Source organism: Nannospalax galili, unplaced genomic scaffold (assembly GCF_000622305.1).
Source record: "Nannospalax galili isolate Female #2095 unplaced genomic scaffold, S.galili_v1.0 scaffold1282, whole genome shotgun sequence".
In the NCBI taxonomy this organism is placed as follows: Eukaryota; Metazoa; Chordata; class Mammalia; order Rodentia; family Spalacidae; genus Nannospalax; species Nannospalax galili.
In genome coordinates, this window is record NW_008348795.1 from 1476276 (window position 1) to 1491420 (window position 15145).

Genomic DNA, 15145 nt, shown 5'->3' on the forward strand with positions numbered 1-15145 from the left:
AGACTCCATTTAAGATCATAAATGATATGTTAAGAACAGGGACCCGAATCTCCTAGCTTCCCTTCTTTCTTCTAGACCACACTTGACTTGCAGTGTTAGTTCTAGAATTCCAGAAGGTCATCTGGAGCAAAGAATTCATGATCATAAGTCAGATCAGCTTTGTAATATCCATGAACCAGGGCTAATGTCCCAATCCACTGTCTGACACCTACACTGCAGTGCAGCATGCCAGAGAAAACTGTTATTTGTTATCAGCTAAATTTATCCCAAGTATTCAGCATCAAATGTTAAGAGTGACTCTTATTATTTTGACACTGGCTTGTAAAAGAAGTATGCAGTTGAGCACTGTCACATTGTGGGATGCTTTATACAGAAATCAGTGATGACCTAGAGAGATTACAGGTCATGAAGTGAAATTCAGGGCAGTTGTTCTCTGAACTGTGGCACATTCTTATTGGGCTTCTGCATTTTATTGCTTCGGGCAGTTTGCTTATGGTTTAGCAAGAAGCGTGAAATTCAGAATAAAGTTACAAGAAGACAGTGTGGTTCTCTGTTCATTAGTCAACCCCCATTCTTTGCATTTTCAGAATTTTCTTTCTTGACAATTATTAGTTAAGATCTGTTTGCAGTAGATGTGCTGACCTCTTAGTGAAAGTCAAGATGGATGATGAGCACCTGTTCGGATCAATGTTGTATGACTATCTGGAACTAATAATGAATTTGAGGTTTTCAGTTCTCTAAATGTATGAAAATACTTGAAAAAAATTAGAAATGCTTGATTAAAAATGTACAAATCTGCTTTTAATACACACTTAAAATGTCTATGTTTATTTCCTCATAGATTAGGTATTATTTCATAATTTATTCTATTTCTCAAAATGACATAAAATTAGATATTATATCCAGATACAGAAGAATCTCCTGAAATGCCTCAGGCAGCAACTTAAAATGCTTAACTTGCTCTAACTTTTTCTTTATAACAAATATTCCACTACCCACCTACAGTGTCTGGAGCAAAAGTTGTAAGTCAGATCTTCCAAGTCACTGATTACTAGAGCTATCAGAACAAACCCCTGTTCATTCTAGCACACATGAGAAAAACCAGCCAGAAGAACTTCACATGTGCTCCGACTATGCTCTGAAAATGTCCCTTTTGCCATCTCCACATGGGTGAAACTCCCAAGGGCCCAGTAGATATTTCTAGGTAAAGGAATGGGTGGGAGTGATATTTGATTTTCATCTGGCATCAAAATTGCTTTATTATCCTGGGTATTTTGTCTCCTGTATTTTCTGTTGCTCTAGAGCTTTAATATATATGCAAATATGTAAAAATGTGTATATTTATATGTCATGAGAATATATAAGTATGATTATATGTATATTATTATAGATAAATGTAAAATGTGTATGTATATGATATATACATGTACACAAATGTATATAAAATACTTTCCCTTTTAAAAAAATTTATTATTTATTTTATTTTGTGTGTATTTGTGTGTGTGTGTGTGTGTGTGTGTGTGTGTGTGTGTGTAATGCCTGTATATCAGTCCATCCGTGTTGTGCAACGCCTATGGAGGACAGAAGAGGTTGTTGGATCCCCTGGAACTAGAATTATGGACAGTTGTTAGCTGCCATATGGGAGCTGGGATTCGAACCTGGGTCTTCTACAAGAATAATCAGTGTTCTTAACCGCTGAGCCATCTCTCCAGCCCCATACATTCCCTTTTTTGTCTATCAGTTCCTCTTCCCCAAATAACTCCATCATAAAGTTCAGGATTATGATAGCCTAAGAAATAAAGCATAACACCTTTAAAAGGAAGGTGCCAAGTATGAACTTTAACAAGAGGAAATCAGAAAGAAATGGAGGTTGCAAAAGATTTCCCTTTTAGTCTAACTCAAGCACTTAAGAAGACCCTGTCTTTTTATTTTCTTTACATAGGTACTCACTGAGGAAGTTATTAAAATTAATAGTATGCTGTATTTCCAGCTTGTGAATCCTCAAAGATACCTGTTTACAAAATTATTTGAAAGGTAAAAGCCTGTTTTGTCATGTAAATCAAAACTGTTGCAGATCATCTTTTGAAACAAGCTTTGTTTTCATTCTTCCCTGCTCGCTCACACAACTTGCCTCATAAGCTGACTGGGAATTCCTTGCAAATGAAATGGCTTGTTTTGTATCCATAACTTGGCTTTATTGGCTAATATTACACTCAAGTAATGTTATACAAATCTGGGCAAATGAGACTTACTTCAAACACTTGGGGCTTGAGTTATAAAGGACAAGGCCCTGTCTTGCTAGCATTGTGCATCTGCATCTTGGCTTGAGGTCTGTAGCAATCATGTCTATCAGAAAGGATAAAGTTGGTCCCCTCACCCCCACCAGCGCACACAGAGGAAGCCTCAGCGAATCCAGCCATGTTGAAATCTGTCTGCAATGTGCTGCTGAGGAAGGCTTTGTGATACTCTAGAGCATTTCTGAATTTCCGATTATCCAAGGTTTTGTGCAAAGTTCTTCAAAGAATTCTCAAAATATACTCAGCTGAATACCAAAAATGATACAAAATAAAAATTGTAAGCCTTGTCACGATTTTAGGAGAAAAGACGGAAAGTATAAAATTATGCAGGGAGACACTATTGTAACTGAACAAGTTAGAAATTATTTAAGTTTTAATGTTCTTCAGATCTTTGTAGAATGAATAAACAAATGCTCAGGATATTTCTGATGTATTTATGTTGGATGGAATTTGACAGGAACCAGTCGGCTGCTGATAGATTTATAAAAAGCTACTGCATCCACAACTCTTTAGAAAGCATCTTCTCAGAACTAGAGGGTGGGGGTTTTTGAGGATATCCACAGGGGACAAACCAGCAGAGGCAGAGCAACCTAGATCCCTTCAAACAGTTTATTTCATGTCTCTGAGTCTTTATTTTCTCTTCTTTAAATTGCAGATAATAATAGTCACCCTATCAGATTGTTTTGAGAATTAAATGAGATTTTACACAGAAAGTAATCAGCACAGAGAATGAGTACTCACTAGACTCGTGTGCACACCAGTATCACTTGGACAAACACACTGGTGCTAGGGCCTCTTACCAACCAGTTAATGTCAGAATCTGGGGCTAAGGACTATGTATTGGTATTATAAAAGCTCCCTTGGAGATATTAATTGCAGACAGGGTATCAATTTGCTGATCTTGGCTATTCAATTAGTCTACCAACAGTCTATAACTTGACTATTATAGTCTGGTTGAAGTCATCTAAGCAACTTAAAAATATGGAAGCCTGAGTTTTCATTTCTGACATAAGAGCCCAAAATTGTTTAGTTTCCTGTTAATTCTAACATCCTAAAGCTGAGAATCCCTGAGGACCCAGAGGACAATGTTTATTGTATGCTTTTTGGTTATGTAGTATGATTTACTTCCTTTATAAATAGTGTAATCTTCTGATTTCATAAGCAACACATGCCTCAAGAATTATTATAAATAGAAAACCATGAAGAAAATAAAAAATTCCCCACAATTTCACTAGTAGATAGAAACATTGCCAGACTGTTTGGTTTGTTTCCTTATCTGTGCTAAGCGTTTTCATGGTATATGCAATGTGGTATTTCTTCTCTTTTCTCATTTTAACGCTGTGGCAGATATTTTCAGGCAAATCTCAGATACCATTTTAAGTAGCATAAGGTTAAAAATTCCCCTTATATATTATCATTTTGTATATTTTAAAGACAGTTAAGGTATTCAGGGACTTTTGGAGGGAATTTTCTCCACCAAAGTCAAACGTCCCTGGTAGGAAAGGGAGGAACAGAACGATGCTTCATGTTCAAAGCAAAGCTAAAAACGGCTGACAGAGGTACTTTTTGCCCAAGTTCCGTCCATTAGTCGCATATATCAATAACTTCCTTTTGGGACTAGAGAGATGACTCAGTGGTTAAGCGATCTCTCTGCTGTTTCAGAGGACCCAGGTTTGGTTCCTAGCTATCTATAACTCCAGTTCCAGGAGATCTGACACACTCTTCTGATGTCCCTGGGCATTGTACGACATGGGTGCACATATACACATTCAGGCAATACACTTACACACATGAAATAAAAAATAAATAAAATATTTTTAAAAACCTCCTTTTAGTGAGTCATGGTTTTGGCTTTGAATCGGGCAATTATCTCAATTCTAGACTAAGCTAGACTAGATGTCTGATACAGTCAGGGCAAGAAGGAAGCCAAGAGAAGTAAGAGAATCTTCTAAAACCAAAGAACTCAACCAAAACATGAATCCAGAGAGCAGCTGGACAGTTTGGATGTGAAACACTAAACTTCAGAGAAAGCAGCAGAACTTCCAGCTTCTTGGTCTTTCGGAGGGAAGTAGAAAGCGTGGGCGTCATTCAAATTAGCTGATGAGGCAGAGATGAATCTATACATTCTCAGCGTATGGAGTGCGTTTAGGAAGTTGAGACAAAACCCGCAGAGGGTGTGGAGGCAACCACGTGTGAAATTAGCACATCTGTCTTGGTACAGTTCGTTCTGGGCAGTCTGTGGCATGTGGAGTCAGTGTTTCACAGTGTGATGATTTTAGGGGTGAACCAGTAATTGGGGTAAACGCTGATCTTGATTCTTTCCTGGTTATTAGCAAATATCCCTTTTGATTCTAAGCATGGACATCTATTTTTCACAATTTATGATTCAAGTATCTGTTCCCCAATACTGTTGCCTAATTTTAAAATGGATGTTAACCCCTACTTTGTTATGAACACTAACCAGGTAAACAAGAGCCGTAGAAGAGGGAAGCTGCACGATGCTCTGAATAAAGCTCATACCTACCCAGACTTCTGCCTCTAGACTTGTGTGAGCTGGCTGGCACTATATGGGCCACACTGACCCCATCCTATTGCTAAAGCATTCCTTGGTCTTTCCTGTCTCAAGGCCTTTGCCCTGGATATTTCCTGTCTAGAATTCTCTTCTCTTGGCTCTTTTCATCCAAGGGTCTGGTTTCTCATCAGATAAGCATTCCAGTGTCCTGGAGAGGCCTCTATAGACTGGCCTGTCAAAAGCTTTGCTCTCATTATATAATTCTGGTTTTCCCTTTTCACAAGGCCTTGAGACCTTTATCTGGAGACTATGCAAATCAGTTCTGCACTGTACCAGGTACGGGTTCACAATGTTGGTCTCTGCCATCACAAGGATTCTAGATTTTAATACGGGCCTAAACATTCACCAGGCCATTTCACAAATGCAAGTTCTAATTTTGTTAAAATTTATAGCGACAACTCACACCACTAACCTGTAGCTCAGTTTTTCACTTTGGGTTTCTTTGTGGTTAGGATATTGGCTTTGAATACTTGCCCCCTGAGGGCAATGCCCTTGTTTCCTGACTGGTTCTTCAAAATGGTCTCCAAGCCTGCAACATAAGGACTCAGTTTATGTTATTCCCAAAGGAATGCTAAGCATTTGCCTTTACTCTTAAACATCGGAATAACCAAGAAAGCTTCCTGTATAATTATTCCTAGTTGATGATGTAACAACATCAATTAGCTCAAGATCATGAGGCTAGTGACAGAGGTGAAAAGTGGACCTAGCTCTTATTCCACAAACCACCCTTGTTTCTACCACACCAAAGGTATGGGAGGGCTGAAGAATAAATGAATGCAAATTCTCTTACTGTGATAGCCAAAATCTAAGGCTGTTGGTTAAAGTAGTCTTACATGGTCGTCTCAGAAAATAAATAAGTTAAAAAATAAATCAACCACCACCACCACCACCAAACACCATGCAAAATAATCTTCCGAATTTATTTTCCACCAGCACTGCAGAAACAGCGAAATCTAAGTCTGCCCAGCATGCTCAAACATCTCTCAGTATTTGGGATTGCAACATGGATTTTACTTGGATCTCTTCACATTTGGCACAAGAACGATAACTTGAACACTCAAGAACAAAGCTGCATGCTGTGTGCCGACTGCTTTACTTGGCTAGGGGAAATCAGGTACAAAGGTGCACGCTCCCTTAACCCTTTCTGTGATCTAAGAAGCTCTGTGTGAACAGAAATGACTTCCTATAGCAATTTCCTTGTAAATTTTGACTTGAGGGTTACAGGGAAGTGGTGTGTGTGTGTGTGTGTGTGTGTGTGTGTGTGTGTATGTGTACACCTATGTGTACTATGTGTGCTTGTACACTTGTCTGTATTTTGACCACATTTCTGCTACAGTCCCCTCCTCTTTCCCCAGGATCTCTGAGTCATGACCTTGGACAACACAGTGTTAGTCTTCAGCTTCAGAGGAAGGAGTCGGGAACATGGAAGACAGGAAGGAGTGCAAGGGAAGAGAGAGAATGAACAGTAAGGTCAAGGTTTCTGGTACGGATTCTTGGATGATACACTCACCTCTGCGGGAAGTCAGTCCACAGCTTTCTCTACAGATTTGCTTCCCCATCATAGTCAAGTACCGTTTTTTAAAATTTTTATTTGTTTTTATTTTATGTGTATGAGTGTTATGCCTGCATGTGTGTGTTAGTGCACCTGTGTCATACAGTTCCTGCAGAGGACAGAAGAGGGTGTCAGATTCCCTAGAACTGGAGTTATAGATGGTTGTTAGCTTCCCTGTGGGTGCTGGGATTTGAACCCAGGTCTTCTGAAAGAGCAGCTAGTCCTCTTAAATGCTGAGCCATCTCTCCAGCCCCTTAAGCACTGTTTTTAAGCTTCCAAATCCCTGGGGAGTGCCACTCCTGTCTTCCCTTCTGTTTGGTGGCACTTATTACTGGTATGTAAATGTCTACAGTTATATGGATTACTCTTTTTGACCAAGGACATGTGCTTTTTAAAATTGTCACAAGCTAATAGGCCTCTCGGAGAATTTTTCAAGCTTCAATAAAAGTCCAGCACTTCTTATTTTAATGAAAATATTTGTACATTTAGAAACATGATCTAATATTTCTAATTACTCCCATCTCATCAAAACAGTAAGAATTACTGTCTAAGATTCTTTTCAGTTTCATAAACAATAATTGATAAGCTTCACCTGTCTTTAAAATGGCCTCATATTTTGCTGAAGACTGAACTTTTGCCATATTTGGAAATGCACTGTAGAACTGTGCCCAAAGACTTTCAACACTTTCTTCAACTGGGACAAATGTCTTCCTGTTCTGATACTTAATTTACATTTAATCCAATCAGTATTCCTTTAGTTTAATCCTTAGCAAACCAATTCCCTTTTGAATTTCCATTTCACAACCTCAGTCTAGTTACCAACCATCACAAAGGTCAGGCTAGTATCTGGTAGGGATCCTTCTACCAAGGCAAACTGAGAGAAATACTTTGAGTCAGATCTATTGTATGTTTCTTTTGGAATAGACATGTCCTAGGCTGGAGGATTCCATGAGTCAAATGTCTGAGTAACTTACCGTTATATAGGGCTGTGTGAGGAGTGGATCTAACCCTTAAGTGGCTTTTGACTTCAGTTAGTCCTCGATGAGAAGGAATGACTGGTCCTAGTTCATTCCAAGATACTCTATTTCCAAAATGCTCTGAAGAGTGGGATAGATCTACAGTAGGTACGATCAGGGCTCAAACATAAGAACCTTTAAGAATTCTTTATATGGACTAATGCCAGATGCTTAAGATGTCATAGATTTCTTTTTTGAGGACTTAGGAGTCTGCCTTCCTCAATTAACCTTGCACAACACCTTCATTGTGTCCCCCCATCGGCCAGTCTCAGGACACCACTGCTTCTAGGCCTCCAGACATGTGTCATTTCCACCACATATTTAGTAGCACATAACTGCCTGCAGTGGGGAGACCGGAATGTGAGGCATGTCTCACCGAGAAGGAGTTTTTATTTTTAAAAAAATGACTCGACTGTTACTGAGAATGTTCACCTCCCAACCCTATTCTTAAAAACACATAAGTGTAAGGAGTTCCCCATGTGAGAGGCACACAGGGACATAGGGTTTTCACTTCCATGAGGTCATTCAGAGCAGACCTGTCTGGAAAAACATTTTCATCTCCTACAAAGAGAGGGAAAAAATCTACCAACAAGGAAGTTTAAAGACCAGAACTTTAAAATACAGGGTGAAGTGGCAAAAGTAAGCCTCTAGTCAGGTGAATTTGGGCCAAACAAGTACACTTCAATTGAACGTGTACTTCAGAAAGACCATAGAGTAATGACTTATCTCAGAGACACATTTCCAGCTAGTCCAACTTGCTGGTCACAACTGTCCTTCCCATAGTCCCAGCATTCCCACAGGGACAGCTGGAGTTGCTGGGTTCTATATTGCTTTGGCCACAGCAGCTCTGTGTTCACCTGCTTTGAAGAGTGCTGTTGACTTTAATTCATTCAGCATCGGCTACAAGCCTGGTTGTGTCATAAGTACAGTGGTGTAGTGATCAAGATAGACATGGTTTTTGCTTCCACGGAGCCTATAGTCTCTGAAAGGCTCTTTGTAGGCTATTCATGAGTGGTTCAACTTTTGAGGATGAACACCCTGAAATCCAGGGTGGTAAAGTCAGAGCGAATGGTGTCCAGCTGTCTGGACTTTAGCTTCAGTGATTTTCTTCCCCAGCTCAGTCAAGAAGAAAAGGAACCAAAAAATTTGAAATCTGTTCAGCTAAGAGGCTGTGAATTGTTGGCAACAGACTTCCCATGACAAGGCGCTATCTCCATTTCTGTCCTTTAGGGTGCTCTGTCAAGGCATATAGTCAAGGGCAAGCAGAAGATCGTGCCAGAAACAGGTCTCTGCCTCCTGCTGGGTCACAATCCATCTGTCTGCTGTTCAGCTCTGGAATCTTTCCACTCTTCTTTACACTTATCTCTGTAACTGTGACTCTTGCTGTGTCACTTCACATCACTTACTTCCTCCATTCTTGTGTGAGACACACATTCTCCTGCCCCCCTCCACCCCATGCCTATCAGCACTCTTTCCTTTCCTCTGTGCCTGCCAGGAGGTTCTATCCCTGTATCTTACCATGGTGAAGGGCAGGTGGAGTCTGCATGAAATTCCATTTATTGTTCGCTTCTGTCTGGCCCATCTCTCTTGTGACTTTGGGGCTTCACTTCAGCTATCACCACTTGCCTAGCTTTTGCCCATTCTTTTCTTTCTGTACCATCTGTCATTCTGTTAGCTCATAGGCCTAGCAAAAGCCAGATCAGATCAGGTTTACACAGACAGGCGGAGCCTACAATACTTGTGACTTAAGATGTAGAATGCTCGTTAGCCCAGACTGTTGCTTGGTGAGACACATGCATTGTTACTGGCTTTGATCCTATGCTGTCCTTAACAAGTACTGTAGAGTGATCAGTGTCCTGTTTAGGAGCTACGTGTATGTTGGCTTGCCATCTTAGCTCAATCGGGAACCTGATCGAAAAAAGCAAGTAGCACCCTACCAAGGATTTTCTTGTGGTTATTTCTTTTTTGTTTTTTTTTTTCTATTTATTGTGTGTGTGTGTGTGTGTGTGTGTGTGTGTGTGTGTGTGATGGGGGATGTGTGTACAAGGGCATGCACGTTGTGGTCAGAGGACAGCTTGTGGGAGTTGGTTCTTTCCTACTACTACGTGGGTTTGGGGGGTGAAATCAGGTTGTCAGACTTGGCAGCAAGTACCTTTAGCTTCTCAGTCATTTTGACAGTCTAGAATTTTTTTCTACGTCCTTTGGAGTCTTGAAATTGGGTGCTCTGTGATATACAATGTGTACAAGGGCATGCACGTTGTGGTCAGAGGACAGCTTGTGGGAGTTGGTTCTTTCCTACTACTACGTGGGTTTGGGGGGTGAAATCAGGTTGTCAGACTTGGCAGCAAGTACCTTTAGCTTCTCAGTCATTTTGACAGTCTAGAATTTTTTTCTACGTCCTTTGGAGTCTTGAAATTGGGTGCTCTGTGATATACAATTAAGACAGTCTTTAGTGGGCAGATGAGATGGTTCAGCTGGTAAAGGCACTTGCCACCAAGCCCTGGTGACCTGAGTTCAATATCCGGATCTTGTACAGTGGAAGGAGAGAATCAATTCCCTGCCAGTTGTCCTCTGACCACCACATGCATGCCATTGTACACACACTTTCCCCATCAAAATCTCTCTCTCTCTCTCTCTCTCTCTCTCTCTCTCTCTCTCTCTCTCAGACATACACAGTATAATTAAAGAAAAAGATAGTCTGTAGTAGGCAGGAAGTGCTCTGTGATTTTGATTTTCTTCATGTGCATTGGGAAACTTGAGGATAACTTCAGCAGGCCTGACCTATGCCAGCACCAAGGCGAGGAGGGGATGGTATGAGTCAAACAAGTCTAGAAGTTTTATAGTTTGGGGAGGCATTTTAGGGAAATAGAGGTATACTCTCCTCTAATCCCAGATGCAGTCAATAAGTATATGGGATTTGGAACAGTGCCCATGGCTCTGGAGCACTGACTGGCTTCTGGAAAGGGAACAATAATGTGTGCATTACAAGTGAGTCCAGTCAAGGACTAAACCTTGACTCTGGCCTCAAGTGATCACCTGCTTCCAAACAGCTGAATTTATCTCAGTGGCACATGACTCAATGTGAGAAAGATGATTTGAGCTGTTTTGTTAAAAGATTTAAAAGGGTATTTTTTGGACAGATAAGGTTTTGATTTCCACCTAAGGACAGTGATTAATGTCCCACAGCAATTCAGAGCCTTTGATGACTGTGCCCTCTCTCTTATGACCATATATTTTCCATTACATCAAATTCAAGTTCATGAGCTGTCCCTTTTTGCTTGACACCTTTGCCTTCCTGATAAGGGCATCTCTGACTGATTCAAGTGTTGCCTTTGTACTTTGTGCAGCCATACAACAAGGTCAAAGTTTTATGTGCTGCAGGGACATCATGAAGGGCCTGAGGTTGCTCCCAAGGGACACTGACAAGACTGAAACTGCAGTTTCATCTACATGAAAAAATTCTTACAAATCAGAGTGTTTCCCATTTGAGCCTCACTTCTCTGAGCACTCAAGTCAACATATATCATTAAGAGATGACATGGGATATTTCAATGCAAACTGTGTACTCTCAAGGATTGCAGAAGAGACAGGGAGAGCTGGGCATTGACAGTTTATAGTTTCTTTCTTTCTTTCTTTCTTTCTTTCTTTCTTTCTTTCTTTCTTCTTTCTGCCCAAAGGTAAAGATACCAATGTTAGCAATATTTTTCCTGCTGAGTCTTTCTCTGGTGATGATTAGGAAACAGGCAGACACAAGGCCATGTGATGACCGCATTCTTTGCTATTCTCATGCCTATATGTATGCTTAGCAGTGCATATGTGTCTAGAGGCTAGGGTATATACACAGTGTGTAAAACTTCTGTCTCCTGTTGTACCGTATATGAAGTAGGCTTGTATATTTGAATGAACTTCAAATAGGCTCATTCTTTCTATCCAACCTAATGATAACTCCTTTTATAGTGTATCATATTCAATATTTTAGGCATAGTAAGTAATAAGTATTGCAATTGTTTTCACCCAAGTCACTAAAGATCTGTTTTTCTTGTTTCGAAATCAATGGGCAATTTTGGGTGCTTATCTTATTCAATGTTTTTTCTGTGGTGTTTCAGGATGCTAAGTAGGCCTTCCAGCACATGCTGGTTTTGTGTTCTGTGACTGCGCATTTCTAGTATTTTGGGGAACTCTGATTCTGCATCCTTAGAGAGATTTTTATTTTCGAGGAGCTCCTCATTTCTCTACCACACTATGTTCAACCTTCACACTCCTGTTTTCTCTCCCTTTAAAGTGAATGTGGAATGTCATCAGTGAGGTTACCTCCATCCTCTCTGGCCTGGACCATTATGTTTGTCTGCTGACCGGTCTCCTGTCAATCCTTACTGCCTGTGCTCCTGCACACTGTCCACTGCAAACCCAAGACAGACAATGTGCTAAGTCTACTTAGAACCCTCTTCTGGTCCCTCATCTCAGTCAGAGTAGAAGCCAATGCTTTGACCAGTGAAGGGGGAGAGGGGACAAGGAGGTAGATATGAGCAAGGTACAATGAGAAACATGCTTGGAAAAATCAAGAAACCTCTAAGTTTATATGCTAACCTCTCTGTTTCTCTCTCTCTCTCTCTCTCTCTCTCTCTCTCTTTCTCTCTCTCTCTGTTCCTCCCTCTCTTTCTGTGTGTGTGTGTCTGTCTGTCTCTGCTTCTTTCCCTCTTTTCCCCCCTCTGTTCCTTCCTCCTGTCATGGGTAGGAGATACACTGGATTGAACTCAAATTAGGCTCTGAACCTGATTCTCTGTACTGGTGCTAATCTGAACCAATGGCCATTCCCCCCACATGCAGTATGTGGGCTTTCCCATCACTAACACTTTGCTCATGCTGATCCTTTAGCCTAGAAACCTTTTTACTCGGCTCATCTGTCCTTTAGTAGTTAACACATAGTCTTTTGAGCTCTCATTCTGTGTCCTTTCCCCTGGTCGCCTCCCACTCAGCTTCCCTGTGTGAGAGTTGCTATTGTGCTTTCTGTTCCACTGTGCTCCCGGAGGAAGCTTGCTGTAGCTCTGATACCTTGTATGTTGCTTGGCCTGTAGTAGGCACTAAGATGGTTAGTTGATGAGTAAATAAAATGCAACATTTGATATTTAAAAGTGTTGTTGTTATCAAGGAAGCACATCGTGAAAGAGCTAGACATGCGGCACCAGAATTGGATGTTGTGACGAGCCATGTCCTCCTGAAAACGTGCTGGTTGGGGAGTAACTGGAGCAGATAATCAGCCGTACAAGGGTAGGTTAGGAAATCATCTCACTGAAATTTGGTATTTTACTTATAGTGAAAGAATCTTGACTCATTAGCATTTACATTTCACCTGCTGCTTCTGTAAAAATACATGTGGAAGAGAATGGCTTTGATAATGGGAAACAGGATAGAAAGTGTCCGGAAGAGGAGACTACGTGAGGACAAACGACCTTTGTCAGGGGTTACCTTTATAGCCCCACAAAAAAATCCCAAGTCAAAAGTTCAACATTGTGCTTTCCTTAATAATTGCTAACAAAGATTAAACATTTGTAGAGAGAGCAGCGATCAATATAAATCATGGCTTCATGAAAAGCCTGTTTACAGCCACTGCTATACACAAGCAGTGGCATTGTTTGAAGGTTGGTCAGTCCACCACATCCCAAGAGAGCGCCCAAACATATTCCTCTGTGGTGACGAGTAGGATGTCACTTCTTCAGGGCATGGACAAAGGGCAGAAATCCTTCCTGTAAGTGTTGGTGTTCATCACCAAAGACACGCTGGCGCTTACTTGAGACATCTGAGCTACAATTATAAAGCATGGTTCATGAACTTTCTGTCATATGTTGACTAAATTCTAAATTGTGTCCTTATCTTCTAGAGGAGAGAGGAATATACCACTGACAAAGGACAGTTAATTGAGGTACAGGATGTAGCACCTTGTAGGAGATAGTAACATTCATTCATTTTAACAATCTGGTTAGCACAAGATTCTTTACTCAACTAGAAAGGGACCTATATGGCGAGTTATTGAGAAGCAGAGAAACAAATATTCCAGGAAGGTATATATTTAACATTATGATACATGTTCTTTGGGATATGCCTAATGACAGAGGATGGTTGGGATGTATCCAGCACCATGCCAGGCACCATGGGTGGGCCCAGACCGAACAACAAGAAAGCATAGCTGCAGACAGCTACCAAGGTGGCCATAACCCAAATCCAAATGACAGTCATTAAGTCAAGGGCAAAGAGGGGTGAGTGAATTATTAATCATTTTCACGATCCTCCTTGCCTCAGATAATGGCCACATTCAGCAATGTCATTTTGAATACAATTGTGTGTTGTGGGGTTCCCCTGATAATGAAAGGCTCCTTCATTTTGCAGTTTCCCCTGAGGTTCAATATTTCAATCTTTTTGAGAACTTGGCTCTGTAAATCACTCTTTCTCTTGTTCCAGGACATGTTGGATAAGGATGTCCTTTCTGGGCTGTGGATATTCTCATCTCCACTAACCCAGTTTTCTTGGCCTGGTGATTTGTCAGTGGATGTGTCTCTCCTTCCTGTACCCTAATTCTGAAAATTTCAGAATGTGAATCAGTTCAAAGAACAATTTGTCACAGGACTTAAGCAGTGTACAAATATATTATGTAAAATATTGTTCAATTTACCAAAGGTATTTCTTATGCATTACTTTCAAAGAGCACATTTACTGCATAGAGGTATAAAAATGTCTTTATCATACAGAACTCACTGTGCCTAGAGAACCTATTAGGAGAGTTATTTTCATAAGCTCATTGAATCTTGAATCTTTGGAATCTCTTTAAAAAGGGCTAGTTTAATTATTTAACTAAAATGAAAGTACTTTAATTTTAAAATTATTTACTTTTATTTTATGTGTAATGAGCACATTGCCTGTATGTACGCGAGTGCAGCCATGTGCAGTGCCCATAGAGGAAAGAAGAGGGTGTTGGATCTCCTGGAACTGGAGTTAAGGATAGTTGTTAGCTCGTATGTGGTTGCTGGAATCTGAACCCGGGTCCTCTGCAAGAGCAGCCAGTGCTCTTAACCATTGAGCCATCTCTCCAGCCCCATGAAAGTATTTTAAAATTGAGACTAAAACCCTAAAATAGAGAACATACAAATTTTGTATATTTTGCTTTCATAAACAAAGCTTGCCTACCTTTATAAAATAGGGATTATTTATAAATCTATATGCTTTGTTTTATCAAAAATCACTATCATTTCCAGATTTTCATTGCTTTTTCAAAATGTAACAATCTAAATGCAGTTAAATAGAAAGAACAGAGTAAGAGGGAAAAAGTGATGATAAAGAACAAATTATATGGACACATAAAGTGGCGTTTTCTGCTTAAGAAGTGTATATGGGAGCAATGCAAATCAAAGAGCTCTGTTTTATGTTTAATTTTAGCCTCTTGCAATAGTTCTTAATTTGGAATAAAAATGCAATGTCCATGGTTGTGTGGTTCGTGGAGGATTTAGTGCAATGGGATATGCCAAGTCTTACTGACATAGTCAGGGAAAGGTCAAGCTGTTTCCACTCTAAATTCTTTGACTCTTCTATATAAATTAGAAATTTCAATGATTACTTGTTGCGATTAATATTTTGGCATGTGATGAGCATTAAATAGTAATTTATGTATTTCAAACCTTGAGCACCACAAATACAACATTTTATGGAGTAGTATTTG

The 15145-nt window shown here is 40.2% G+C and overlaps 1 protein-coding gene across 7 annotated transcripts in view; it reads right to left on the reverse strand.

The window, feature by feature from the left end:
• Positions 1–15145, reverse strand: part of Dlc1 (DLC1 Rho GTPase activating protein) — a 441479-nt gene that overhangs the window by 268472 nt on the left and 157862 nt on the right. The window contains exon 5 of one of the 7 annotated variants that reach the window (XM_029569848.1): positions 5366–5398. The exons of the other annotated variants lie outside the window; for them this stretch is intronic. Within the exon in view, the coding sequence (XP_029425708.1) occupies positions 5381–5398 (18 nt within the window). The 3' untranslated portion in view covers positions 5366–5380. Of the gene's footprint in view, positions 1–5365; positions 5399–15145 lie in introns of those variants that run through there. 7 annotated transcript variants of the gene reach the window in all.